We start from the raw sequence: 27,011 nt of genomic DNA on the forward strand, positions 1-27,011 counted from the left end.
GGCTCTGGAACCGCTGATGGTTTCCAACAGGGCCAGTGGGATCGGGACACCAGCAGGAGCTACACTGGCTTTGTCTGAAAGGGACCAATATATTCCTGAGCATAGACCCAAAGTGACACGCACACGTCCTGCAACCAAAGGGAAAAACAGCAAGTAAGGCTGCTAACTCTAAAGCATGTAACGGCCTCTACAGAAGGTCGTCATGACGACGCCTGAAGCAACACATAAGCAGTTACAACCTCCCCAGACCGAGAAGTGACATATGAGCTGAATGGGCGGAGACAATTTGTAGGTGACATGGATTAGAAAGATCACAGGCAGGGCCCGTTTCTGTCACCCTTCCGAAGACGTCCTACAGAGAGCCGCAGGGCGAGTTCTGGAGCTGTGATTGGCTGCTCTACAGAGTGTTATTAATAGCTCCTGCACTCTGTTACCTGGCTTTATGCAACATTGTTAAGTCGGGGTGTAATAGTTAATCAGTTCTAATCAATATATTGGTCATCAAGGCCACAATATGATTTAGTTGACTCAATTAACACATATTGATCCATATCATTAAAGTATGACAATACTCTGAAACACTATCAAAAATATCTGTGAAAAAATTTATCACACAAAGCAATCTGGAGACTCTCCTTTGTAGAGATTAGAGACAAATACACGACAGTAAATTTCATCTACTTATTATCCTGTGTTTTCAGAGAGTAAGCTGTACATGTACAGAAATCTTTCTTTGCTGTTAAAGTATATGTATAAGACAGAATGTCTTGGGCAGACATTGTGTTTTTCAGACATTTTAAATGGAATTGTGATTGGTGATGTGAAGCTGGCATACAGCTGGAAGCCCATTCCATGAAGCTCCCGGGGCACAGTTTTTGTGCTGGGATGCCAGAGGAGGTTTGGAACTCTACAGTAATTGAGTGAACAAAGCGTTGATGACCAGGCTCCTCAGCACTTGGCAACCCCACTGTGTTACTTTATATGATCTTTTGTTCCTAAATACTTCAATCTTGCAGTAATACCACTGACAGTTGACCTCGGATATTCATTCCAAAGGTGTTATATCCATTCCATGAAGTTTTCTATGTTCTGTTCTTGAGCGAATCTGAAGGCCATATGAAGTTTGGAGGTCTGTAGCTATTGACTCAGCAGACAGTCGGCGACTCTGCACCCTGTTCACCTCAGCATGCATTGTCCCCGCTCTGTGATTTTACCTGTCCTACCACGTCATGGCTGTTGTTCCCAATTGCTTCCATTTTGTTAGAATACCACTAGCAGTTGACCGTGGAATATTTAGTAGTGAGGAAACTTCACGAATGGACTTATTACACAGGTGGCATTGTATCATGGTACCACGCTTGAATTCACTGAACTCCTGAGAGCGACCCATTCTTTCTTGTAGAAGCAGTCTGCATGTCTAGATGCTTGATTTATACACCTGTGGCTATGGAAATGATTGGAAGACCTGAATTCAGTGATTTAGAGGGGTGCCCCAATACTTTTGGCAATATAGTTTATCTCCACATATTGAATCGTGTAATGGCAAAGCTTACGATTTACACCCCTAGTGGTGAGAGGGTGCCACTACAGACGAGTGCCTAGATTTAAGCCAGCACCCTGTATGTTACTGAGAGTTAGAAAACAAAGCATAAATAGAGGGCAGGGTCTCTTCTGACAGAGAACTGGATACATTAGCAGGGTTTTGCCTGTGATACTATGGGCGCCTTTTCTGGTAATCGGCAGCCCTGCAGAACCCGTGGGTATGGAACATGGATGGACAGATGGATAAAATTCACAGTTGTTGTTGTGGCAGGTTGTGTGGCAACACAGCAGGACAACGTGGTGAGAATCAAGCTTCTGATGTAGAGCCTGCAGCAGGCCCTCCTCCAGCAGGGGGCAGCGCTGAAGCCAGGGGTGTGAATAGTCACAGTTTCATCCAACTTCACTCTGAAAAGGGCATAGCCTGCTCACTCGGTGATGGACCATTCAACTCAATTTATATTTGTATAAGGCCTTTCACAACAGCATGGCCCAAGGCGCTATACATGCGTGTGTTGTGATACATTATAACATCACTGAGGGATGAGGAAAAGGAAAGACAGAGAAATGAAAGAAAAGAAAAAACAAGATGGCAGCAGAGGAGAGGAACCAAAAACTCCCAAGTAGGGAGAAAAAAAACATCTCTGTCCAAAGTCAACTGGCCATCAGGAGCGTGGAGACAAAGAGGGATTCATTTTCACTAATAATGAACAATATAAAAGCCTAAATCTTAATCATCATTGCAACTTTCCTAAGATATGCCTTTTACAGAGGGACATACTGTATAACAGAGTGATATGTTTATTTTTCAGTACCTATGTAGTAATTCAAAATGTCGAAACACAGCCCCTTGTCCGGAATCTAAAAAAGCCTGGAATCTTACCACCTGCTGGCCAAGGGACACATTTATGACGAAAACAGAAAGGTTAACTACAGTCAAAGGGCCCGGCGCCGAAAGCCGCAGTGCCTACAGAGGAAATGCCAGAGATGTGACTTTCTAATAAAGGCCAGGATAAAGGGTGAGGACACAGCTGTCGGGGGGGGGGGGGGGGGGGGGCAGCACAAACGTGCTCACAGACGCTTGTTATTTTAGTAATTCTAGCAACGGAGCAGCAACTTTTCCCTCTTGAAATCCATGTCTGCGTGCGGCCGGCCGTGTCCCCTTGCCAAATGTGTGGCATGGCGCCGGGTTGTATTACACTGTGGTCCCTCACGCTCTCACAGCTTCCCGTCAGCATTGGCACTGAGAGGACTCGGGCGTGACTCTGCGCAGCCTGAGTCAGCACACGCTGACGCTGTGCCGTTATAGAACAGATCCGTGTGGATGGATACGACTCCCTGCTACTGAACCAACATAAATGTGATGTAATGTTTTGTAGCCCAATCCCATCAGGCGATGGACAGGGGGTGTCCGAGGCCAGAGAGAGACGGGTCAGAAGGTGAAACACTCACAAGGGGGCCGAATCATATGACAGCCATGCGAAGACATATCTAAATGCGTGCATGCATGACCAGTTTGTATACTGGGTCTCTTACTGGAGCAGTTGAAGGTTGGCTAACTTGTTCATGGTACCTAACAGTACTCTCTAATTTCACAGCCCCTGCCACCCTAATGTCTTCTGCGAAACTTAAAACGATATCCATACTTACATGCTGTAAAGCCCCAGGATCCTCGCTAGCTGCAAGTCACTGAAGAACAGAGAGAAGCAGAGGTCCATCTGATCAGGAGACCGCAGCCAAATGAGGGTATTAAAGCACTGCGCCCAGGCCTAATTAAGACACTAACGAGCCTGGATATGTTTGCCGCTGTCAAAAACCGATTTTAATAACCACACAACAGTTCCAAAGAACAATTTATTCTACACCTTTAATTCTATTTGTTCATGTAATGTGCCTGAACTTGTGCTACAAAGTTGCACAGTGAATTTAGGACAAACGTGTTTGCAAATCACTGCAAGTACAAGTTCAATGTAAGAACAAGTGAATAGAAATGAACTGATTGTTTAGAGCAGAGCTAGTAAAAAAACATCCTAAGCCACTTAGACTCACAGCAAAAAATGTACATTTATTGCAGGAAAAGGTCAGATATACATGAAGGCATTCAGGTGATGTTCAGGGTGAAGAGGAATTAAAATATAGGATTAAGCGCTACTGGAGGCCATCATTAAGAAGGGGAACATCTTTTCAAGAAATTGACAGATGCTTCACTGTGCTGCTGGGTTGAATCATGAATCCCTCCTCACGAAAACTTCAGAAAAATTACACTAAGCATTTGATTAAGCTCCAGATAAAGCTGCCAGTTCTCTAGCTGTGGATACATGTCAAAATGCTTCATGTTTCACCACCAATCCTCAGTGTGCAAGAGCCCTGCCAACAGGAAGTGATGCATTTTGACAGGAAACAACATCACACATCGATTACTCCATCTCATCATTCCCCTCCGTGTCACCGGTCCCCCTTGAGTGACTGTAGGGTTACACTCGCATGATTCCAGCTCTCCAGTTCCAGTCCACTTCTAAAGCACATATGCTTAATTTTTACATATCCCTCCAATAAAAAGCAAGTTGGGGTGTACGGTTCTTATGAAAAACATTTGAGAAGAAAATGGAAATTATATTTTAATTTGCTAAACTTTCTACAGAAGTAGGGCGCCAACTTCAGAACCACTTCAGCACATATTTCACAATAATCCTCCACAACTCAAAACTTGGCTGGATCCACACTTTTTTTCAGGTCCCGAGCACAGCGACAGCTGTGGTACAATCGGACCAACGGCTATGTCAGAGAGCTCACACACCACAGAGCTCCATACAAACTTCAAGCAAGACTACAACTCCCAGCATTCCCAAAGAACCCACCATCCCAAATTCAAAGTCAACATTTCATAACCCAATTTCATAACTCACCAAAAAAAAAAATAAAAAAAATCACTTCCCAATTTTTGAGAAGGGATTTCCCCCAAAACTGTACTTTTACACATTTTTTCTGAGCCCAGTGACCAATTCACACCAACGCAGGATTAAATATGCATAACAACATTGGTCATTACAATCAGTGCCATCCCTGTATCAATCAACAACTATGCTATGCAGACCTGACACAGAAATCCTGCAGAACATACTCCTTTATGACCCCGGCCTTTCTTACCCAGTTACTCAAAATCTAAGTACAAGAATATCAAAACTCATGCTACCTTAAGTGGAGGAAACAAGGACTATATAAAATGGATGTATATCTTTAAATGTGCCAGCTAAGAAAAACGTAAACCAAGTCCCAGACGCACTCATGACAGAGAAGCCTGCCGGGACGGAGGGCATCTCCATCCCAGCGTGCTGTATATTGCTTTTAAGACCTCAAACATGATGGCAGAGGGGACGGGGGGGGGGGGCACATTTTATTTGGTGACATTTTTGAAAAAATGTGCAAGATTATTTTTTTCCCCCCTCTTTTTAAAGCAATGCAATACCTAAGACTATATGCAACTCAAAAGCAGTTATCAGACGGCTTGCCAGAAACCCACTTGAGACGAGAGACGGAGTGAGGTAAATTAAACTGTCGTTGTTGTAAACTGACATATTCCTGCGGGGAGGGGCATTTGAAGGTGAGCTTTCTCTATCTTTCCCATAAACTAGCTAGTGGTGATAGAGTACAGGCGGCTGGTCTTGTTTTTAACTTAAAAACCTTACCATACCCCCCCCCCCCCTTCACTCCGAGGACGTGTGACAGTGAGCTCCAATTTCTGCAAGCGTGACCACGCACTGCGCCCAGATTCAACATGACGGCCATCCAGAAACGTCTCTAACTGGGCATTAGGAAACTGTGGACCTTCCCGAGGGGAACCATTGCCTCTGAGCAACAGGGCCCGGCTTTGAGGTGGGTGAAGGTACTTAAAACAAGATGGTGGCCCTGGGGTCCAGCAGCGGGCACATGAGGGGCAGGCGTGGGCGTGAGGATGCGCAGTGACTCCGGGGGATGCCAAGCGGTTTCGTTAATGACCCCACAGTGGTGTCGCGAGAAGGGGACCAGACAGCTTAATGGAGAGGAGGCTGGCTGGTGTCTGTCCGGTGCTAAATCGGGACTGGCCAGCGAGGTGAGCAGAGAGCCCCAGAAGCAGAGTGAGGAGGTAGCTGGAGAGAGGGAGGCCCTCAGGGCCGAACGCTTCTTCTGGCTGTCATTTCCCGGGATGCAGCTGGGCAGGCTGGACTCTGGGGTGATGGCTTCCTGGAGCAGAGCATGCTGGGATCCGGTGCCCTGGACGCCAAGCTGACAGAGTGTACCGCGAACCCTGGGGCAGGCGAGCTGCTGCAGCACGGCGGAGGAGGCGATGAGGCCCGCCACGCTCGTCAGGTAGACCAGCCCGAGCATGCAGGTGAGCTGCAAGAAAACGCATTTAAGATGCAGGTCTTGCCAGAGTGCAGGAAGTCACCGTGAGCATCACTGCAGAAATGCCTGCAGACAACCAGACCCGACGCATTTTTATCGATGACGGAAGATGTTTGGTGTCCGTGGCTAAACAGAGATCTCGTCTCACCTTGGCAAAGTGGTGGTATATGGCCGTGAAGGCCTGTTGCCATGCCGACTGCTCCAGCAGCACGCACAGGTCAGTGTACGTAAACCAGCCTCGGTTCAGGCCCTGCTTCTCCGCTATGCTGGAATGAGAGTGGGTGCAATTAAAACAAGGCACAACCAAGGACAAGATTAGTGCCATCGTAACACAAATCTTGTTACTTCCAAGCCTCTGGTAAGCCAGCATGTGCAATCTGCTCCAGGGATACATTGTTTGCATATTTAATTCATCATGATAATTTTTATTAGCTCTTTTGCACTGTGATGGTAGCTACTGCAATACAGCCGGATGCTGAAATTAAATGGCTGATTATCGCCTCGATCGACGTTGGGTGGCAATTGGCCAATCAGTCTAAATAACGATGATTTTATGAACCGATCAAGTAGTTAACTAAGATTACTTTTTGTCCCAAATAGAGGTGAGTAATATGGCCATATTTTTTCATAATCGGTTGCAACTGTAACCACAAGACACACTTCAGAAGCATCGTAAGAATTGCAATACTGCACTACATTTACTTTTATTTAGTAGATGCTTTTGTCGATAGTGATGGACAAGGGAGGCACGTAGGCCTGTACTTCCCGAAGGCATGTATGTTTGCAATGCGCCAAGCATAAATGTGGTACACTAAGCTTCCAAAGAATGCCCAGTTACAAGCGCAATACTTAACACTATTTTCATAATGACATAAACTGAAAACTGCCTATCACACAATTCATGTTGCAACAGTACTACAACAAAAAAGACCTGTGTCAAACAAAGCAATTTCAGCCCGCAGAACATGTCAGGACTGCCTGTATCTCTCTCAATTATCTGTCATTCAATCTCAATTTAGTGGCCACATCCTGAACTAAAAACTTAGATCTTTTTTTTTTTTTTTTAAACCAGTTAGCTAACTTGGTGAAAAAACAAACTTCATATACCACTGGACTGATAAAAATACTGTGCTTGTATCACACGGTAAAGAGCAACAGAGTATGCAGCATGGCTGATGAGGAAGAACTGTCTCCAAAAAAGGCTCTTTGCCTTTAAATGACTTGTATTTGCAAATTCTGAACGTTACCGTTTGTACAGCACCAGCAACAAAACTGATGTTTTTAACCACCTGAGGTGTTAGCATCCCAAGTGCGGAATGCCCAGCTATGTGCACGTGCGACCACATAGGCCTGAGCCGCATTGACTCCATACACCCTGAAGTAACCAGACAGAAGCAAACACTTCTAACACAAAAACATCTTACATTTATTATTTATCCATTATATGTTTGTATTGTTGTACACCAGTTCAGAAATGCAGTTTCTGACCAAAGTGATAAACATTCTGATGCTTGCCGTCTGCATTATTGCATTCTGATGAAACTTCTGAAACTTAAAAAAATAAATTAATTAAAAAGCACTTCTGCTATAATGAGTCAGTTTCTTTTATATTAATTTCATGCATTATTTTACACATCTTATTAAGCTCATTGTTATATTGCTGCAAGAAGTGTTTTTGTAAGGAAAGACTTGCTGGTTAAGGGTTACATATTGTAGATTGAGATTATAGCCAAAAGTATTGTAGTATGACATTTTGGTGACATCATCCGTTCCCCAATTCAGTTTCCATTCACAGTCGTGTCCCCTGCCCCCCCTCCCCCAGTAATACCGCATCACGGGAAAGGGAAAACACTTATGGGAAACATCTGTTGTTTGGAGATTCTTTACAATGTGGGACAGAGATATTAAATTCGCAGTGAACAAAGGTGTCCATGGAGGAACTACCTCAAAAACATTTGGAACAATCAATTTAATTTGACACTTGTGCTGCCATTTTTAATAGAATTTTTTTTTTTTTATATATTTTGCTTGCAGAAGGCTAAGTTCATTAGTGTTTAAAAGATGTTTAGTCCACTAATTATTATAACTAAGTAAACTGGAATCTGACAGGATCAGTATTGACAGGTCAGGCTTTTAAAAATAAATAAATAGATGGAAAATAGGCAATTGGGAGAGGCCAAGGAAAATGCAATCGGCGCAACCCTAGTTTACAAGCTCTTGTCAACTCTCAGGTGCAGACAAGCGCAAGTCTTAGTGAGCCACACGGACCCCCAGACAGCTGCCCACACTGTACACCTGCACAGATCAGCCACTCTGATGTCTGATCCAACAGTAAACTAACATCTTGACCCTGCCTGTGTGCTCTGCGTGCTCAGCTGCCACCACGAATCGCTGTTTGGCAGAGCAAGTTGTTTGCGTTAATAAGCCAGAAGGTTTATATCCATAGCAGAGCAGCAGGATACTGAAAAAAAATTCATACTGGAATTGAAATTTTTGCAATAAATATGTACCATAAATAAACTACAGTGCTCCAGTATCTTACATGGTCAATTGGTTCTGCAGCCCACCACTATACACCAAGTGCGTACGTGCAAGATCTTTACATAAAAATGCCTATCTACCCTGAATATACATCTATCAGCAAATGCTACAGCACAGTAAATGAATAGCAAGTGCGTTAGTATGCTGGCCTGAGGATTTTTGCAGACAGCGCGCTGACACACCACGCTCAACCATGCTCACGTACTTTGCGCACCAATCCGAAGTTGTGCATTTTGGTTACTTTTTAAAGCTTTTTTTTTTCTTCGAGCCACGACCATTCAAAAACTGCACTAACAAAAACCACATAAGATGCGGGCTGATTGCATAGCCAAACATGTTATTTATCTACCAATAGTATCTGCCTAATAGGTTGGTGGTTTTGCCATTTTTGTTACATTTTTCACACACAACATTATATTGTCACACATAACATTATAACCCAGCTGATTATTGCAGTCCTCTTGATATGACATTTGCATGTGTATAACGTGTGATGGTGATACTATCAACGCACAATATACTGGCCGATTGCATGCTACTACAAATCTGACAGGACACACAAAAACATACCTGGTTTCTATTTGATTCAAGATGTCAAAGAACTCATAGGGTTCAGCATAAAGACTCCAGTCCTAGAAAACAAGAGACAAATGACTTAACGAAGATGCGCAAGGAGGACATTTCCATTTTACACACACACACACACACACACACACACACACACACACACACACAGAGTTCAGATCAGCACTCACAATGGCTTTGAGGAAGTTCATCTCCAACGTGTTGACCGTCTGCACACCCAGCTTCCCAGCGGCACCCCATTCGTCATTGAACACCTCTTCCTCTTCTCCCTCATCATACAGATATTTGCTGGCAACCATCTTGGTGACAGAAAATAGAGCAGGGTCAAGCCCAGGCACTAAAATAGCTCTGAGAGTGTCAAGGGTGGAAACGCATCCTGCACATCTATAATTCCTGTGCTACATGACCCGACTCCATATGAGCTCAATTCATCACCACCATTAATAATGTATTAGCAGAAAACTTATGGTCAATAAACGAAACCACAAGACAAAACGAAAATCCATGTCCAAGAATCGACTCTGCATAACCAAGCAAAATACTAATACAGTCCGATTGATTTTTACCCAATGGTAAAATGGTACTGAACAAACTGGCAAACCACGGCAGCACAAACTAACACTACAATTTAGGGTAAAAACAGTCTAGAGAATTAAAGTCAGAAGAAAGCAGGGAAAACAAAAGTCCATGGGTTAAAGGTCAACGGACAAGTCAACACCGAGGGCATGCTAGCATTAGACAAGTCAGAATATAGTGTTTTTTTTATACTGCAGTATTATCCTCTGTAAAGTCATCTTTAGATCCGCTCTCTTTTCAGCCACTGGCAGACCAGCCCTCAGCCCTCTACTGATCAAGACAAAATAGCAAATAAATTGGCATAGTTTCCATGCTATCTACTGTGCCATTATAACCATATTACATAAGGCGCCCAATAAGAAATGAGGAAAAATACAAAGAAACATTAAAAAAAAACTTCATTCTGTTATGACATCTATATCTTAGGTCCATTTACATCAACAACTAGCATAGCACACAGCACAATGCAAATACATGTGCATGTATGTATATATATATATATATATAATATTGCTATATCGCACATTGCACAGATATTGTCTAAAATTAATGTTTATTTGGATATATTTTTTCTATATATTTCCACTGCTTTAGTCTTAGCCCTTTCATAATTTGTAAAACTTTATTGCAGTCTCAGGACCGAATCAGGGTACATTTCACTACGTTGCACTTGAATAACTGCTTATGTGACAAATAAGGAATCTTGAATCTTGACTGGCCAACATCCTGAATTTCCACACGTCAGACTGCAGAATATGACCAGCGGCTGACGTACCATGGAGATCAGGAAAAGGTCGGAGGATGAGATCTGCTGCAGGTACTCAGGGTTTCTGTGACGGAGCCGTTCGATGTAGACCAGAGCCAACATCATGGCGCATGGAGAGATGCAGGCTTCCCTGCAAGGTGGCGAATGTGCCTCACTTAAGCGCTTCAGAGCAAAACACCAGCGACAAGCCCAAACATACAGAGGGAAGTTGGACGGTGACTTGAGGAAACGAACCTGGCGACATGAGCTGCGTACTTCTTCTGGAGCTTCCGGATGGGGCTTGGTGCAGATTTCTGTAGCAGTTCCACGGCGATGTCTGCGAAAGACACGACACACAGAGGCAGCCTGCCTTAATAAAATAATGCAAACAAAATAAGGGTCTCAAAAGCCAGAGATGCATATGAAACTATTGGCTGAAACATGGCTGAGAACTGAGAATGAAATGCATTGTTCAAATTTATTCAATTCTATTTTTTTTTTTAATAGCACCTTTAACAATAGAGTCACCCCAAGGCGCTTTACATGGGTGTGTTGTGACACAATACGGCATCATTAAGACAGAATAATACAAAAACTGGGAAAAGGAAAGACAAATGAATGAGAGAATGAAGGAGAAATTCTTTCGCATGCATCTCTTTTTTTCTTACTGTGGTTCAACTTCCAAATAGTACTTTAGCCCACATTATAGACGTTATGACTGCCTAACATATTGTGCAGTGTCACTTAACATGCCGTCGCATCCCGCTCACCTGTAACAGGGCAGGAGAGGGCATCCAGCGAGCAGTCACTGTCCAGTCCGTAATACAGGCGCTTCCTAACACGTTCGGATAACTTCTGGTGACCGGGAAGAAACTGCAAAGTCACACTGTGTCAGTAACGCGGAAAAATAACAACAACCCCCGGAAGACGTTTAGTTTGATTATACAATAACTGCAAACGGCCAACTCCCTCCACAAACACTGCAAAAATGTAACTAGGTGCCAAGGGCCGATGACAAAAACTACCTAAATTCCCCAGACTGGCAATGTACAGTCGGTTTACTGTGTTTAATTCGTTGCTTAGTAAAGCTTGTTTGGGGTAGCTGACCACTTCACAAACAGGAACAGTGTTTGGCTGTAAACAACACTGATGCCAAGCTATACGTGTAGCTAGCGTTAGCTATGTTGTTAGCTCTCGGTGTCATTCCCCTATACGCGAACATGTTAAACGTGGTAAATGTCTCCGATTATCCAGGCTAAACACCGGACAGGCCTCCCCGAAGCCTCGGCCTCGCCTGAAACGCAACCGACGATAGAACTCCAGACAGGTTCAGCACCGTTCACACAACGGCGGACACTAGCTAAAACCTACTTTTAAAATCCTCTCATGCTCAAAACAAAGGTTGAAACGGCCTTTTCCCTGGAGTCCTTGCCTCAGATACCCAACTATACAAAATATTACTGCATATTTGCAGAAGCTACGCAAATGGCTAAATAGCTAACTATACACAAGGGCGGGAAACGTCCCGGTCGCCGTAAATAATTTCCCAGGTTAGTTCCCCTATTACACACCGTGAACTCCTGGAAGTTGGAAAATGAAAAGGTCCGCTCGTCGAACAACTCCTCAAAATCCATTATGACAAGGCGAAGAGACGAACTTAGACGTTGAGCTCAAGCCGGAACCCTCCACATTGACAGGGTTTACGTAACGCCCCGGGCCTCGCTGAGTCACAGCCAGAGTCAGAGTCTGAGTCAGAGCCAATGCCACCCACGTGACAGCTCTGAGCTGCCAGGCGTGCGTGCACACAGCGCTATGCAGAAATGCTGTCACGATTACTCTCCGGGCAACAGCCAGTGCACCTGTCTCTACTGTAATATCTGATATTTGCATTCGGAGTTGCACATACATATTATAAATGCATATCTGACACCGGAATGATGAATGTGAATGACGGACTGGTTTAAATTTATTCATAAAAGTCATCCATCCATCCATCCATCAATTTTCTGTAGCAGTTTCATAATGTTCACGAATTTATTCAAACCATTTCATTTCTTATGCCAAGAATTTATGAGTTCTAGTTTATTCTTAATATTATTCCTTTATTTAACTTAATCATTTTAGTTTCCTAAAATCCTGTAGCCCTACATATACAATCACTGGCCACTTTATTAGGTACACCTTGCTAGTATGGGGTTGGACCCCACTTTTGCCTTCAGAACCGCCTTAATTGTTCATGCCATAGATTCAATAAGGTGCATGAAACATTCCTCAGAGAAGCTGGTCCATGTTGACATGATAATATCATGCAGTTGCTGCATATTTGTCAGCTGCACCTTCATGATGTGAACCTCCCGTTGCACCACATCCCACAGGTGGTCTGCTGGACTGAGATCTGGTGACTTTAGAGGCTATTTCAGTACAGTGAACTAAATAAACCAGTCTGAGATGACATGAGCTTTGTGACACGCCGCGTTTTCCTGCTGGAAGTAGCCATTAGAAGCTGGGTACACTGTGGTCATAAAGGTTTGGACATGATCAGCAATAATACTCAGGTAGGTTGTGACATTTTAATGATGCTTAAACCACCTTTCTTCCACATTCTGGTGTTTGATGTGAACACTGACTGAAGCTTCTCACTGCTATCTGCATGATTTTTATGAATTGTGCTGCGGACATATGATTGGCCGATTAGATATTTGCTTCAAGAGCAGTTGAACATGTGTACCTAATAAAGTGGCCAGTGAATGTATGTCTCACGTAGGCTAAAGGGAATGTCCATATCAAGCTGTAATGTATACGTAAGTTAGTACATCCTGTTAATTCTGGACAACTTACACACATGGGCACATACATTTAGATGTTAGATTTAGATTTGTCATATTTATTTGTAGAGAACACACACACACACACACACACGCGCGCACACACACACACACCATAAAAATAAAAGTTGATTTTAATTCTTACGGACCAGACAAACAGAACCATCATATTTACATCAACAACAGTAGAAAAAGCTACTTCCTTATATTTATTGAATGAAAGCTTCTTTCATCTATGTCATATTAATAAAAAAGTAAAGCGTTGCTATTTTGCCTAAATTACACTAGAGGGCCTTAGACGCCTAGCTTATTGTAAATGTGATTTGGTCCCTTTGCCTGGAAACAACTGAGTTCCCACAACTTTTAATTAGTATAACTATTGTGAAACTTCATTTTCACATAAATATAACTCAATAGTGTAAGATGTGTAGACGAGTAGTTTTGGACTAAAAATAGCAATTGGCTATACACTGCATATGCATTACATTTACAACCTAAGGCTGGGTCCTTCCTTAAAAGAAACTATATTAAATGTCTTTCACTCTTTTGTAAGCCGCGTTGCGTTGCAGGTGTTCGGTTGATTCGGGGCAGCAGGTTTTTTTATGTGAAATATGGTGTTTCCCCGTCACACTGACTCAGATGGCGTTTCCCCCCGCCTGTGACGAAGCCGCACAGGAGACACACAGATGCTCTGACAGGTAGCTCACCCTCACGGCACACTTGCTCTCGGATCCGTGCGCCACCCCTCCTGTTTACCAGCGTCTCAGCGCCTGGGGTATGAAGCTACTGTCGCAGATTTCTGTCTCTTATGCTCGCTTTGTCCCCTTGGAAGCATCCCTTTAATGAAGAAAGACACATTTTTTAAAATTTCATGCAGCAAGTGGAAACCTTGTCCCTTATGTCGCGGCTCCAAAACAATTTCAAGCTGACTACAAGTAGTTAACTAATGCGTGATGCTTTTCGATGCATTAGTAACTATATAATAGGCGCTTTAAAAACAACAACAGAGCTGGCGATGACTTTCCCAGGCAACCAAGGCATACATTTCCAATGGATTCACGTGGTTCTTTTTATTCTTACTGTCTGTTCTGTCGAGTGCCGCTATTCCCAGGTGAAATTAGATACAGTAGATCGGTGGGCGAAAACCGGATTCCAGCATCTGAAGCTGAACATGTGCCGGAAGGCATCCACCTTGATGGAGCGGCAATGCAAGAAGTTCTCGCACATCCATCAGAGCGGAGTGGCGGTCTACGTGTCCGAGTCAAGCTCTGACAAAGTGATGGCGATTCTGCCAGATTCCCAGCCTGCGAGCCTGTACGCATCCAAACATGATTATTTACTGGCCCCGCGGTCCCAGGGCGACGCGGTGCTGGTGCTGGACCCCAGTCCCGAGGAAAGTTTCGGACACCCCGTCGCTCTTTTCTACGTCGATCTCAACATAACCAGGAAGAAATGCGAACACAGAGACGGATTTATTTCAGGTAAGTGTATCTGAACATCAGCAGTATAGCGTGTAAGTGACTGACACCAATATAATGACCTTGATTTATTGCTGAGTAAGATCGAATTAGTAATTGTAGGCTAATATCGGAATAATAGTTTAGCAGTAGTCTTAGGTTAACATATATACCTACTATCATCATCAACTTAATCTATTATATTTTGTACTCATCTGAATCGGGCCATTTGTTACCAAATGTTATACAGTTAGACACATATTAGGTACCATTCCAACCATAGTAATGGTGTGAGAAACAGTTAGTATATAGTTTTTCTTTGAATATAACACCTAATAGCAAAACCTGCTTGATTCCCAAGTTCGCCCTTCGACGAAATAGAACGACAAAGTGACAAGCTATAGTAAAATCAAGTTAACTGTGCAATGATGTTTGAAATTCAGTTGTAAATTATTAAAAAGAAAGACAAACAGGAATGGTAGATACAGAAATACAGTGCAATCGCTAGGCATATATTGTACTCCCTATTTTGGAATAGCCTACACGGAAGAGTACGATGTGGAGACGAGGGAGGGTAACGATCAGCATACAGCCTATGCATCGCTCTTTTAGTGCTAAAAAGCGTGAGGCTTCCTGTTTTTTTCGTTATATCAATAAACAGGACGTTGCGAAGTAACGGGTCACAAACAGATGGGTGTTTTTAAGGATTCCAACCCGTGTCCGACAATATACAATAAAATAAATTTAATGCAGTGCTACACTGTGATATGATTAGGTGCTGAAGGTGTTTAATTTTAATGGTTATATTTACAGCAGTACAACTTGATACGCATATAAGTAATCACCTGAGTCGCAAAAGATTAATTTCTTCCTTTTCACATCTGCGATATAGTACTTTTTAGACATGTTAAAGCTAGTTTATGTGATTGTAGTATGATGCAAGATATTGCCACATTTTCTTCACAAAAAAACAACAACACACCCATGTAAAGCGCCTTGGGGTGACTCTGGACTGATAATGATTGTTTGGAAATCCATTGTTAAAATTACGGGTAACAATCAGGAGACTAATCTTCCTGGTGCACTAGACATTTGGGTTATCTGCAGGCCAGGTGGTGAACACTGAGTAACAGATCTCAGACATCATCTTGCAGTGGCGTTCGCTGTCTTCTAGAGAGGACCTGCCAAATCAGGGCATTTAGCCCTGATGCTATACAAGACTTGCTCTTTTAAATACCACTTTCATTCTGTTGTGTGAAATAATATACACAGAGGAAATTCCTCAGATGCTTCAGATCACTGAATACTGTCCAAACCCTCCCTTCTCGTTTCCTTGAAGACGCGGCATGTACACCCTGACAAAACCCCACTAATCTCCTCTGTGGACAAGGCATACACAACCCTGCACAAATCCCACTCTTCTCTCTGCCATAGAGAGGCTATCCATCCATCCATCCATCCATCTAACCATTATCTAACTGGAGTCTATTCCAGGCTGTAGGGGGCAAAAGGCTAGGGTACACTCTGGACAGGATGCCAGGTAGAGAGATGCCATGAGTACCCTACTGAATCCTAGCTTTCTGTTCTCCAGGACCAGGTCTTGTATCCCCCACTCTACCTTTCATTCTCTCTCCTTCATGGAGACCCAGCACACATACCCCACTGAAACACTGACCATCCTTCTTCCAAGGAGATAAGGCACTCATGTCCTACCCAAACCTCACTCATCTATATGAGGTTTCTAACCTGTTTTCTTGTCATATTACCCCGGTGGAAGATCTTGAGGTAAATATGAAATGTTTAGCCTTTGAGAAACATAAGCAGGACACTGGTGTTACGATCCTCCGCCTTCAGATTTTACTGGGCATTTAAAATAGTTTAAAATAGTGAAATGTCACCCTCTCACATAGAACTCATAAATGATTAAACTCGCATGCAACATCACATATTCATATGCAGTTTAGCTTAATGGACATCGTCACACGGCACACAGATGAGGCGTGGAACTCGTGCACAGTGACACACTTATCTGCCTGTGATGAATCAGAAAAAAATCCATGAAAGCTATTGATCGCTGACATAAAAGACAGGAATGCCGGCACCAAGGGGACGGGATTATTTTTCACGTTTCTCAGTGGAAAAGGATCTGGAAGTGATTTGCAGGGCTTGCGTGTGTCTGGGCTTAACCAACTCATCTGAAGTAACAAGGGCATGGTGGAAACGGTGTCTTTCCAAACAAGCTGTCACCCTTTCTTCCCTTGGCATTAACTAGACTTCAATAAGCCAAAACACACAAGAACATCAAACATCAAAGTAAATGCTGTGGGTTACTGGGCACTGGGTGAAGACAGTCTTTGGCCCCATTAAAATATGCTTCTCATGCCAACATAGGCTTCTCCTGTTTTCCATTAATTAACCTGGGCCTAATTCTATGGCATCATCAGTATATTTCAAGGTCTTTGAAGTCTGTAGCGGTCTTAATATCTGCTTTAAAGCTTCAGTTTTACATGGGAAAGGTCACGTCGGTATATTAAAAATAGCATGCTGTCAAAAATGTGGTTCCGTGCTGATTATGTGCACGATGAGAGAGCAGATCGCCGTCTGACATTTATCGCACGAGGCGAGTGCGCTGCGCGGCTGCTCTGCTGGCAGGGGGCAAAGTGGTGGCACCTGTATTGCGTTTCAGGGCAGGACTGCCTGACTGCGGCGCTGAAGGATCGCTGCCAGAACCAGCTGAGGCCGCGTAGGAGTCACCCGGAGCGCCGGGGAAGGGCCCGTGTCCAGATGGGGGCCAAGGCACGTGCCGCGAGGGCAGCGCCAACAGGGGGGCATTGTGAGGTACACTTCCTCCCCCTGGTGGCTGGAGTGGGGGATAGCGCTCGGACGCAGCGGCTGCACTGTGTGGGTGAGTTTGAGCTGGGACACCGAGATGAATTTAGCGCTGCCTTTTTCTGAGTGGCCGTGCCTCTCCTGCCCTTGCAGATCTCCCGCACTTCGCACAGTGTCCCAGGCTCCTGTCCGGCCACAGCCCCGGAGATCCCGCCCCCAGCTGCGAGCTGGACCGGAACACGCGCCGCTGCCACCGGCAGCCACTGACAACTCATCTGGCATGCCGACTGTACCAGACGTGTGACCACGCCGTGCTCCTCTCGGGTAACCGCATTGCCCGGTGCCTGGCCAGTCACCAGAGGGCGCCGTCTTTCCCGTAACCATCGTCTTCACGCTGCAGGAGGCTGGCGGCAGCAGATCACCCACCAGCAGCATGTGAGGAACCTGAGGCTCTTCTACCAAATGCTCAGGAACAACGGCTTCCACAAGAACCACATCAAAATATTCTTTGCTGGCAGTGGACAGGTGCTGGGTGAGTGCTGCCCTCTGTGGGCGTGTGGGGGTATGACATCTCAGCTACTTAATACCAACACTTGCTTAGGTGTCACGGGATGGGCGACTCAGTGGGGGTGCGGGGGGGGGGGGGGGGGGTCACCTCACAGCTGCAGGGATGTGATGTCCACCACCTGTCTGCAGGCTTCCTGTTCTCGTGTGGCTTCGTGTAACTACTCTGGTTTCCTCTCTCAGACCCAGGACATTTGGCTCAGTGTGAATGTATGCGATTTTCCTTCAAATTCATAAATGTCATATTCAGAATAAAATTATCCTTATACATTATGTCTTTTGGGACAGGGTCCAGACCACTGAAAACCAGGTAAAAAAAGTTACTGCCAGTAGGAGACAGAACGATAAATGGGATTATTTATATATTAATGTCCCCAATTCTGTGTTTGTGACATGCTGATTCAGAGGCGGAGGCAGGAGACGCCTATCCTGCCACAGAGAAGGAGGTCATCCGGAGCCACATCTCCTACGTCTGCCGCAAGCAGAACTGTGCAGATTCCCTGGTCCTGTATCTGAACAGCCCCACGCGTAGCGATGGGACCATGCTATTGTGGGACAGCAACAACGACGGCATCGTGAGTGCCCCCCCCCCCCCCAGCCACAAACCACCTCAAGTCCCACAAAACACAAAGGGTCTCATTTTTGGGACTGACCTGTGATTGAAGCCTGGGTTTGTTTTATTAAAATCTTACATCGGTGATTCATGGGCTCATTTACAGGCTATTCAGAACACTGCCAGTCCTCTAACGTTAGATTAAACTTCTTGCCACCCCCCCCCCCCCAGCAGGTCGGTTTGGCCAAATCCCACCTTCCGCTCTGAAGGTGGTTAGTTAACCATGTCACATGTTTTCTGGGGGAACAGCTGGATTCCAAAACCTCCAAAAAACAATGGGTGCGAAGTGGCCAAGGACAGAGAGTGAAAGCTGATTATCCCAGACAGGCAAAACAAAAAAGAAGAGGACAGAGTCCTGGAGTCTGCGGCATAGACTCACCACTGTGCACGGTCCACATAAAAGAGGAACAGCAGCATGCCTGACATTATGCTTGTAGATAAGCAGCTGTGTGTGACTGTCCTCTGCCCATGCTTCAGGCAGACCAGAGGGAGTGTTACTCAGTGGACGAGCTGTTGGCCGACCTCGCCGGGTGTCGAGCGAATCGGGTCCTGCTGTTCGTGGAGCAGAGCTACAGCGCCGTCATACACAGCAAGCTGAGCAAGTCCTTCAAGCACGGGAACGTGGTCCTGCTTGGTGCCGCTCCCTGGACCCACACTGCAGAATTCTGGGCTTCCCTGGAGCCCAGGCAGTGCCTCATCGACCACCTCAGTCAGGTGCATCGAAGGTTCCCGTAGGCATGAGAAATCAAGCAGATGTGAGGTTTGGCTTTATCTCCCCGTCTTACTTTGCAGGGTCTGGCTCTGGCTCCCCCCGCAGGCCTTCTGAATATCACACTGGCCGGAGCGCCCTGTAGAGGCACCCCGACCCTGACGGAGGCGGAGCTTCAGAGGGAACACATGGGCTGCCAAAACCTGCCCACTGCTGTTTGGTACCAGAACCGGCGCAGGATGGCACAGGAGGGGTACTGACTGAGCAGAGCCCAGCCAATGTGCCGATGCTCGACATGGACTGCTACCTGAACTCCACTGGTAGCAGTAAGTCATGACCGATTTCAGTTTTTAGAGACGCAAACCAAGAACTTAGTGGTTGGAGGGATAAATACCAAATCCAGGCACGTAGTTTCCTAAGAGTGTATTTGCAAAGTGAAACGGCTCTCAGTGGGACACTGGGGGAAAGAAACAAAGGTGAATATGGTTGTGAGAGCTTGGGCAAAGATGGCTGTGGTCATCCATAGGCGATGCATGGTCAGTGTCAGGGTCATTAGTGACCCCCTAGCTTTGTGAGCTTTTCAGTGCGATTGCTGAGTCCAGTAGGATCACGGCACATTATCTGTTGATGGCCGGCTGGGTGGTACACGATGGGTAGTGAGAATTCGCTCTGCTCCGACCGGCCCCATCTGGTGCTGTACAATCCCAATGCCTGTCTGACCTCAGGGTGTGAATAGAGAGTCTTACTGTGTTCGCAGTGTGTAGATTGAGCTTGACTTGGGTGTCAGCCCCTTAGGGCAGGATCCTGGGGTAGAACCAAACCAGCAATGCCTCAGGGAAGCCCCACAAGGCCAGAGCATGACATGTACTGCTGCTAGGAACCTAAAAGGGGAAAATACCTTCAAACACAGATGATCACAAGAAGGTGGAGGATCTGCAGGCCTGGTTGAGGCCTTGGGTCCATTAAAGGCACAATTACAACCACTGATTTAATTCATGACTCATTTAAAGCTATGCAGATAGTCATGGACTTAAACACCATCTTCTCCACAGCAAACTCATTCTTACTGGTCTGATAATCAGCATAATCCTATATTATCCAAATGGTTCTTGATAAAATGTGTGTGTGTATACTGTATATATATATATATACGTGAGTGAGTAAGCTATACATACTTAAAATACATGAACAAATTTTACGCTGTTTTACATTTTGTTTTGATTTATCTTGATTGTATCTCAGAAATTCTTGCAATATTGTGTTGATATTGATTTTGTACAGTCTAGTACAAAAAACCTACAAATCTACCCACTAAGAGCTCATCAGCGGTTTTTAAATTAAAAAATGAATGTTCATCTTAAAGGTTATCCTGTGATGGACTCAAAGGGGCTTTGCCACTGGAGCTTAGAGTAAAAACACACACTCAGGATTTCCATCCATCCACACGTCCTCCAACTGCTTTTCCAATACAGGGTCAGCCTGGGGCAGCAAAGGGCACGAGACAGGGGTACATCCAGGGCAGAATGCAAGCCCAACGCAGGGCACTGACATGCAACACTCCACGTGACAATCCACGCATGACCATCCCATGTTCCCTGCCTGGAAACCGCTCAGACCTAAAGGCTCTGGGCAGGATTGTGTGGGGTGACACACCTACATGCACCTGCACTTCCACTTAACTAGAGATGTGGATTTTAGGTCAAGGTCGTCACATTGCTTACATGGAAAAGTCCAACCATGGCCGGCCTTGTTCTGGGATGGGCAGGCGACTTGACCACGGTGTTCCATCATACTTTGAATAGAGAGAGAAAAATCTAAAGCTACAACAGGACCTTGAGATCTTTAAAACAGGCCTTTTGAATAAGAAAAATAAACTAAAGGAATGATAGCAATTGGGAGGACAAGAGCAAATACGACCCTCATCTGAAGGAGAGGAGTAAAAATGAAGAAGGAGACCAAGGCACCAGGAGCCACGATACACTGAGTCAACAGTAATTTTGTCCCCAGAGGGAAACTAGGCAATAGTACTGCCCCGCGCCTTTGGGGCTTTATCGGTTCCCACTCAGCTCCAGGGCTCTGCAAGCGCATTTCATTCACGAACATCCTTCTGGTACTGCATTTTCCACCCACATTCCCAGGACACCAAGATGACAAGAAGATAAGTGCCTGCTAAAAATGGGTGTATGTTTTTCTTTCCACCTAGTGCACACTTATCTAGAGAAGTATGCATGGTAATTGTGGCAAGTAATAGCGCGAGTGCAGCAGCAAAGGGCATCACAGCAGACCTGATCTCGCATAAGTGTCGGCTCATGTGACACCAGGAGGACCACCAATGAAACATCACTTACAACCTCCCACTAGTCCAGCTGAGAGCTTGAGATTCCACATCTCTGTTCCATTCAAAGACCCAGGTCAACGACACTATCCTGCTCTTTATGGTACTACAGCTGCCATACACTTCAGCAGAGGGCTGCAATCATTATGCAGTGTGAAGATCCTCGCTGTCTCATGGTAGAACAACTTTGACCTGAGTAAGATGTATGAAGACTTTCTCATTGTTTCACATGGATACATAATCTTCTCAATAGTTAAATGCTCGATGAGCTTTTCCATATACACTGAATTATGGCTTTGTACCCTATGACCTGTGTATATTTTGATATTTCTTGGACAGATTATCCTAGTCTGCGGCACCGTCTATTTCCGTCAACCCAAAAATGTTTCAGTCCCAAAAATAACTAGTCTGGGGGCCCAAATAGCCTTGTCCAAAACACAGGCACCTTCCCGAGCTCCATTTTCTCCCTCTCCACAATCTCTCCCCATAACCAGACTAGCTATTTGAGGTCACCATGCTAGTAATCATTTGTGTACTGCCACAGAGGTGCATCTGTCTTTAGTCCAGTTGCTCTGCTGTTTTCATGCTTAATGGGTACCTTGGGAGCAAAATATACCCCCGTGTGTATTTATGGACGTGGGAAGGCGGGGAATTTCGCATGGAGGCACCGCCTCTTGCTCTTCTTGACACTCTTGCTGCCGGATGAAGCATAAAGGTTCTGCAGACTGTCCTTACAAACCTGCCTAAGCTGGCTGCTACTGACGCATCCTCATCAAACTCAAGCCCCAACCTGCACGGGCCCTTTAGAGACGCAGCTCCTACTTTTATTACACATCATTGCTGCTGATGAGAGCTGGTGTGTCACAGACAGGAGTCTATCTGTTGTCTTAAGGCCCAAAGAGTCAATTACGTTGGTATAAAAAATCAAAAAGGCAACTGGGAAACTGGGGAGGGTGAATCCCATCCATCTCCAGCAAGTTCCACGATGGATCTGTGCTACAGCTGCTCTCATTGCCTTCTCACTTCTGCATCTGGATTTTCTCATCTTGTTATTCTTTTTTCCACATCCTCTCGACTTCCCGTCCAACACTCAGCCCCCATTTGAATCGCTAATTAACATCGGATTAAGTCTGGCCTGCCGCACAAATACAAACAGCCTTTTCAGAGTTGTTTATAAAGGCAAACATTTCCATTATCTCCAAACTAATTTATGTCCAATTTTCTGTTCATGGCAGCTGCATCAAATTAAGAGACTAATTTAGCAGGTGCCTAACGAGGACCATCGTTACCGCATTTGGGGCTACAAAAATCATTCCTCCAGTATAATGATAAAGTGAGTGATGTGGACACAAAGGGTAACCACATTGGTTTGAGTGATGTGGTCTAGATTGAGAAACACTCAGGGTATCTCAGGGTAGCTGAACATGTGAAATGTTTTTAATTATCTGCCATAATTGTACGTTTTAATTCACTTTTGATTGCCGTTGGTGTCCCTCCCTGGGATGCATCAGGAACACAGTTACCAGACATCTCTACAGAAAGGCCAAAGGCTGGGTAGCAACTAGGAAACACCCCCCCACTCGTGGTCTGGGACCATGTGTCATGATGTGCAGAACTGCAACTTAGCCAAGGGGCTGCAAGGGTGCAAATGTGGATCCACCCTGTGGCTAATGCTGTTGTACTGTTAGTCATGAGGCCATTCCAGTAGTTCCTTGCACGCTATAGCAGTGTGTGGGGATCCCATTCCCCAGGGACCCCCAGACAGTCCTAGTTTTTGCTCCCTTCCAGCTCCTGGTAGGGAGCAAAAATGTGGACCATCTGTGGGTCCCCCAGGACCAGACTGGGAATCCCTGCCCTGTGGGACTCTCTTCCCCCAGGCATTAGAGAAACAGACTCATTTTAAAACTAAATCCCACCTTTCGTATGTAAACACATTCAGCTTTTCACCATCTTGGTTTCATACGCTGATGCACATTTTTTCACTTGATCTTTGTCTGTTTTTGCATTCCTTGTCTTAGTTATGCTTAATTTCTCGTTTTTTAATCTTTGCCGGGTCTGTTTTGATCATGAAATGCCTCAATTGAGGTGACACGCTGTCAAATGTTGATGTAGAAATGCCGTCACCCTCCAAAGTACGGTAGACATCAAGTCCTGTTTCTGATGACCCTTCGGATGCGTCTGCATTTTGGTGTATGTATTTTATGTATTTTCCTTCCTTAAGGAGCTGGATGAAACCAGACCAATCTGTGGAATGTCTAGAAATTACGCAAAAATAAGGGGGGGGGGGGGACAGAAAACACTGAAACGTGAAAGATAATAAACCTGGATCTGGTTAGTGTGCATTCTCCGCTTAAGACCAGATGTGCACATTCAAGGGCTGAAACCATTTACGATACTTTGAAGGCACAGCCGCCTTCCGATGGCTGGCAAGGAGCTTCCCATTCGTGCCTCATACAGGCCAAATGTTGCACAAAGGTCTCGTGTTTCTGATCCACACTTGTGTTCCTAATCCACACCTAATCTTTGTAACACTATGAGCAGTTTTTAGTTACTCCAATTGTCATAATCCTGTTAAATCATGTAGAGACAAGTCGTTCCACAACCCAATAAAACTCAACCCACAACTGCAACAACAGGTGGATGTCTGTCACCGACTAACCAACACACACAACTGGATGGTATCACTTTACCACTTAATTCAACTAGTCTTTCTGTAAGATACAATGACATGACAGCCAAACGGACGTGTTTTATCAGTCCTTTATACTTTATAAATACACAAACAATTGATTCTCATCTGCGAGAATCAGCAGTTCTGGGGCTGCCCGCCTGCTTCACTTCAGTGCAGAGGTAAGTAGAGACATTTTATTGACACACAATCAGACACTCACTCTCACAATTACACACACAATCACACACTCTCACAATCACACACACGATCACACACACACACGATCACACTCTCACAATCACACTCTCACAATCACACACACGCTCACAGTCACACACACAATTACACACACTCACAATCACACACTCTGACAATCACACACACACAATCATACACTCTGACAATCACACTCACACAATCACACACTATCACAATCACACACACGCTCACACACTCACACGCTAGGACCTAGTGTGCGTATATATGAAGTAATGTGTGGCAAAACACTGTATTGGATTTCATAATATACAGGACGGGTGGCAACTCAACCCTGGCAGCCCCACAAGCCCCCCTGTCTAACACACCATCACTGCACGTCTCACGCACCATCACTGCACGTCTCACGCACCATCACTGCACGTCTCACGCACCATCACTGCACCCACGTATCCAAGCAAGAATTAACATGTGTGTCGTTTGAACCTGTGGCCCACAACGCTGTCCCAGCATCCATCCGGGAAGCGATTCTTCAAATGACCCCTCAAGTTCATTCCATCTTCTTAACGCATCTTCTTAGGCCTTCTTAACGCATCACACTTAAATACGCTCCTTTCTGACCTCCTTCAATCTCCCTTCATGATTCACCCCTATATTCTGCTAGAAGTCCTCCATTCTCTGTTCCTCATATTGTGTTTTCATGTTCATTATCAAACACAATTCATTTCAAGGTATCAAATGCGCTTTGTCAAAATGGCCGCGCTGTTCTTCAGAAACGACTCACGCCTCCCCGAATCACATCGCCAGCTACAATTTTTCTCTCTTCACAAAGAAGGACAACAGCGCCCTTCATAAACACCATTGTGAGAGTGAGATTGCTCTATGGAGCTCCGATGAAAACGTTCCACAGACTGACAATGCATGGCTGGCTGATTGTTCGACGGCCTGTTTTACTGCCAACTTTGTGGATCAAAACAGCTCAGTTATAAGTTTGAAATTAAAAGCGGATCTGAAGCTGAACACGGACTCAAACAGATTCTCACTTAGACAGCTGAAATTACAGAACACTCAGATAAGCCCGCAGTCTTGTCTGACAAGTCAATTTTATCAGCAAACAGCAGATCGATGTTCTAGTGCCGCGTTGTACAACTCTGACAGAAAGCCGCACTGAATCAGACAATAGACAGAAGCAAAGGCACAGACAGAGTGCTGTTCCTGGTGCTGTGAGAGGCCTTTTGGCTTCATCCCAAGCCATCGTCTTTTTCTAGGGCTTCTAATGCATTAGTGCATTAAAAAATGCGACCATCACATGATAGGCAGAGAGCGCCGCGTTCACGGTTCTGGCTCCCATAATGGGAATCAAACTGGTTCTGGGTGTTTTAACTAGCCCAGATATCCCTTTATTACCAGACCTGTTAATAACTGTCGCTTGAATAATGAGATACTCAAACCTTTCTCTCATATGGAAATGGTGCCTTTCAAGACCAGAACCTGTTTCCATTCCATCAAGAAAACATCGCTAAACGTTGTAGCCGAGGGCTCCAAGCCACTGTCAGGGCAGCAGAGGAATGTTATTACGAATAGTAAAGTAGCCATAAATCTCGAACACGCAAACCTTCTCGCTACTGTAAGCAGGACTCGCTGCACTCGGCCCAGCGGTGCTCTGCTGCCTTGGAGACGTTTTTCTCAGCGTGTAATTATAAGGAGCCACATTCCCGTCTTTAATTTTCATGACAGGTACCATAAGCAGAAATTTAGTATCTTGTAATAAAGATTTCTGAAACTCTAATAATAACATACTCAAACAGCTTGGTTTCTAAGGGAAATACTTATTTTTCCAGCATTTCACAATGTGCATGGTGACATTCTGGGCTTAGATATGCTATATGGACAAAAGTATAGGGACACACCTCTTAATCACGGAATTCAGGTGTTCCATTCAAACCCACTGCCACAGGTGTATAAAATCAAGCACCCAGCCATGCAGTCAGGTTTACAAACATTTGTGAAAGAATGGGTCATTCTGAAGAGCTCAGTTACTTTCATAGAATGCCATCTTTGTGAAATTTCTTCCCTGCTAGATATTCCGAGGTCAACTGCCAGTGGTATTACTGCAAAATGGAAGTATTTAGGAACAAAAGACCATATAAAGTAACAAGTGCTGAGGAACCTGGTTCGTTAAAGTGACCAACGCTCTGTTCATTCAATAACTGCAGAGTTCCAAACCTCCTCTGGCATCCCAGCACAAAAACTGTGCCCCGGGACCTTCATGGAATGGGCTTCCAGCTGTATGCAAGTTTCACATCACCAATCACAATGCCATGCGTTGGATGCAGTGGTGTAGAGTCACTGGACTCTGGAGCAGTGGAAAAGTGTTCTGTGAAGTGATGAGTCACGCTTCTCTATCCAGCAGTCTGATGGGC

General features: G+C 44.9%; 2 protein-coding genes across 2 annotated transcripts; one reads left to right on the forward strand and one right to left on the reverse strand.

The window, feature by feature from the left end:
- Window positions 1-3,584: 3,584 nt before the first annotated feature.
- Window positions 3,585-12,133, reverse strand: cnppd1 (cyclin Pas1/PHO80 domain containing 1). The gene is made up of 8 exons (XM_023840118.2): window positions 11,941-12,133; window positions 11,140-11,242; window positions 10,625-10,706; window positions 10,400-10,520; window positions 9,219-9,347; window positions 9,034-9,095; window positions 6,071-6,188; window positions 3,585-5,913 (listed from the first exon to the last, which is right to left on the reverse strand). Exons 1-8 carry the CDS (start codon window positions 12,001-12,003, stop codon window positions 5,338-5,340), a joined length of 1,254 nt encoding a protein of 417 aa, XP_023695886.1. The 5' UTR covers window positions 12,004-12,133; the 3' UTR covers window positions 3,585-5,337.
- Window positions 12,134-13,898: 1,765 nt separating this feature from the next.
- LOC111858304 (uncharacterized) lies at window positions 13,899-19,631 on the forward strand. The gene is made up of 7 exons (XM_023839958.2): window positions 13,899-14,675; window positions 17,338-17,556; window positions 17,634-17,804; window positions 17,881-18,012; window positions 18,450-18,619; window positions 19,135-19,371; window positions 19,450-19,631. Exons 1-7 carry the CDS (start codon window positions 14,141-14,143, stop codon window positions 19,624-19,626), a joined length of 1,641 nt encoding a protein of 546 aa, XP_023695726.1. The 5' UTR covers window positions 13,899-14,140; the 3' UTR covers window positions 19,627-19,631.
- Window positions 19,632-27,011: the final 7,380 nt, after the last annotated feature.

The sequence above is a fragment of the Paramormyrops kingsleyae genome, chromosome 16 (genome assembly GCF_048594095.1).
Source record: "Paramormyrops kingsleyae isolate MSU_618 chromosome 16, PKINGS_0.4, whole genome shotgun sequence".
In the NCBI taxonomy this organism is placed as follows: Eukaryota; Metazoa; Chordata; class Actinopteri; order Osteoglossiformes; family Mormyridae; genus Paramormyrops; species Paramormyrops kingsleyae.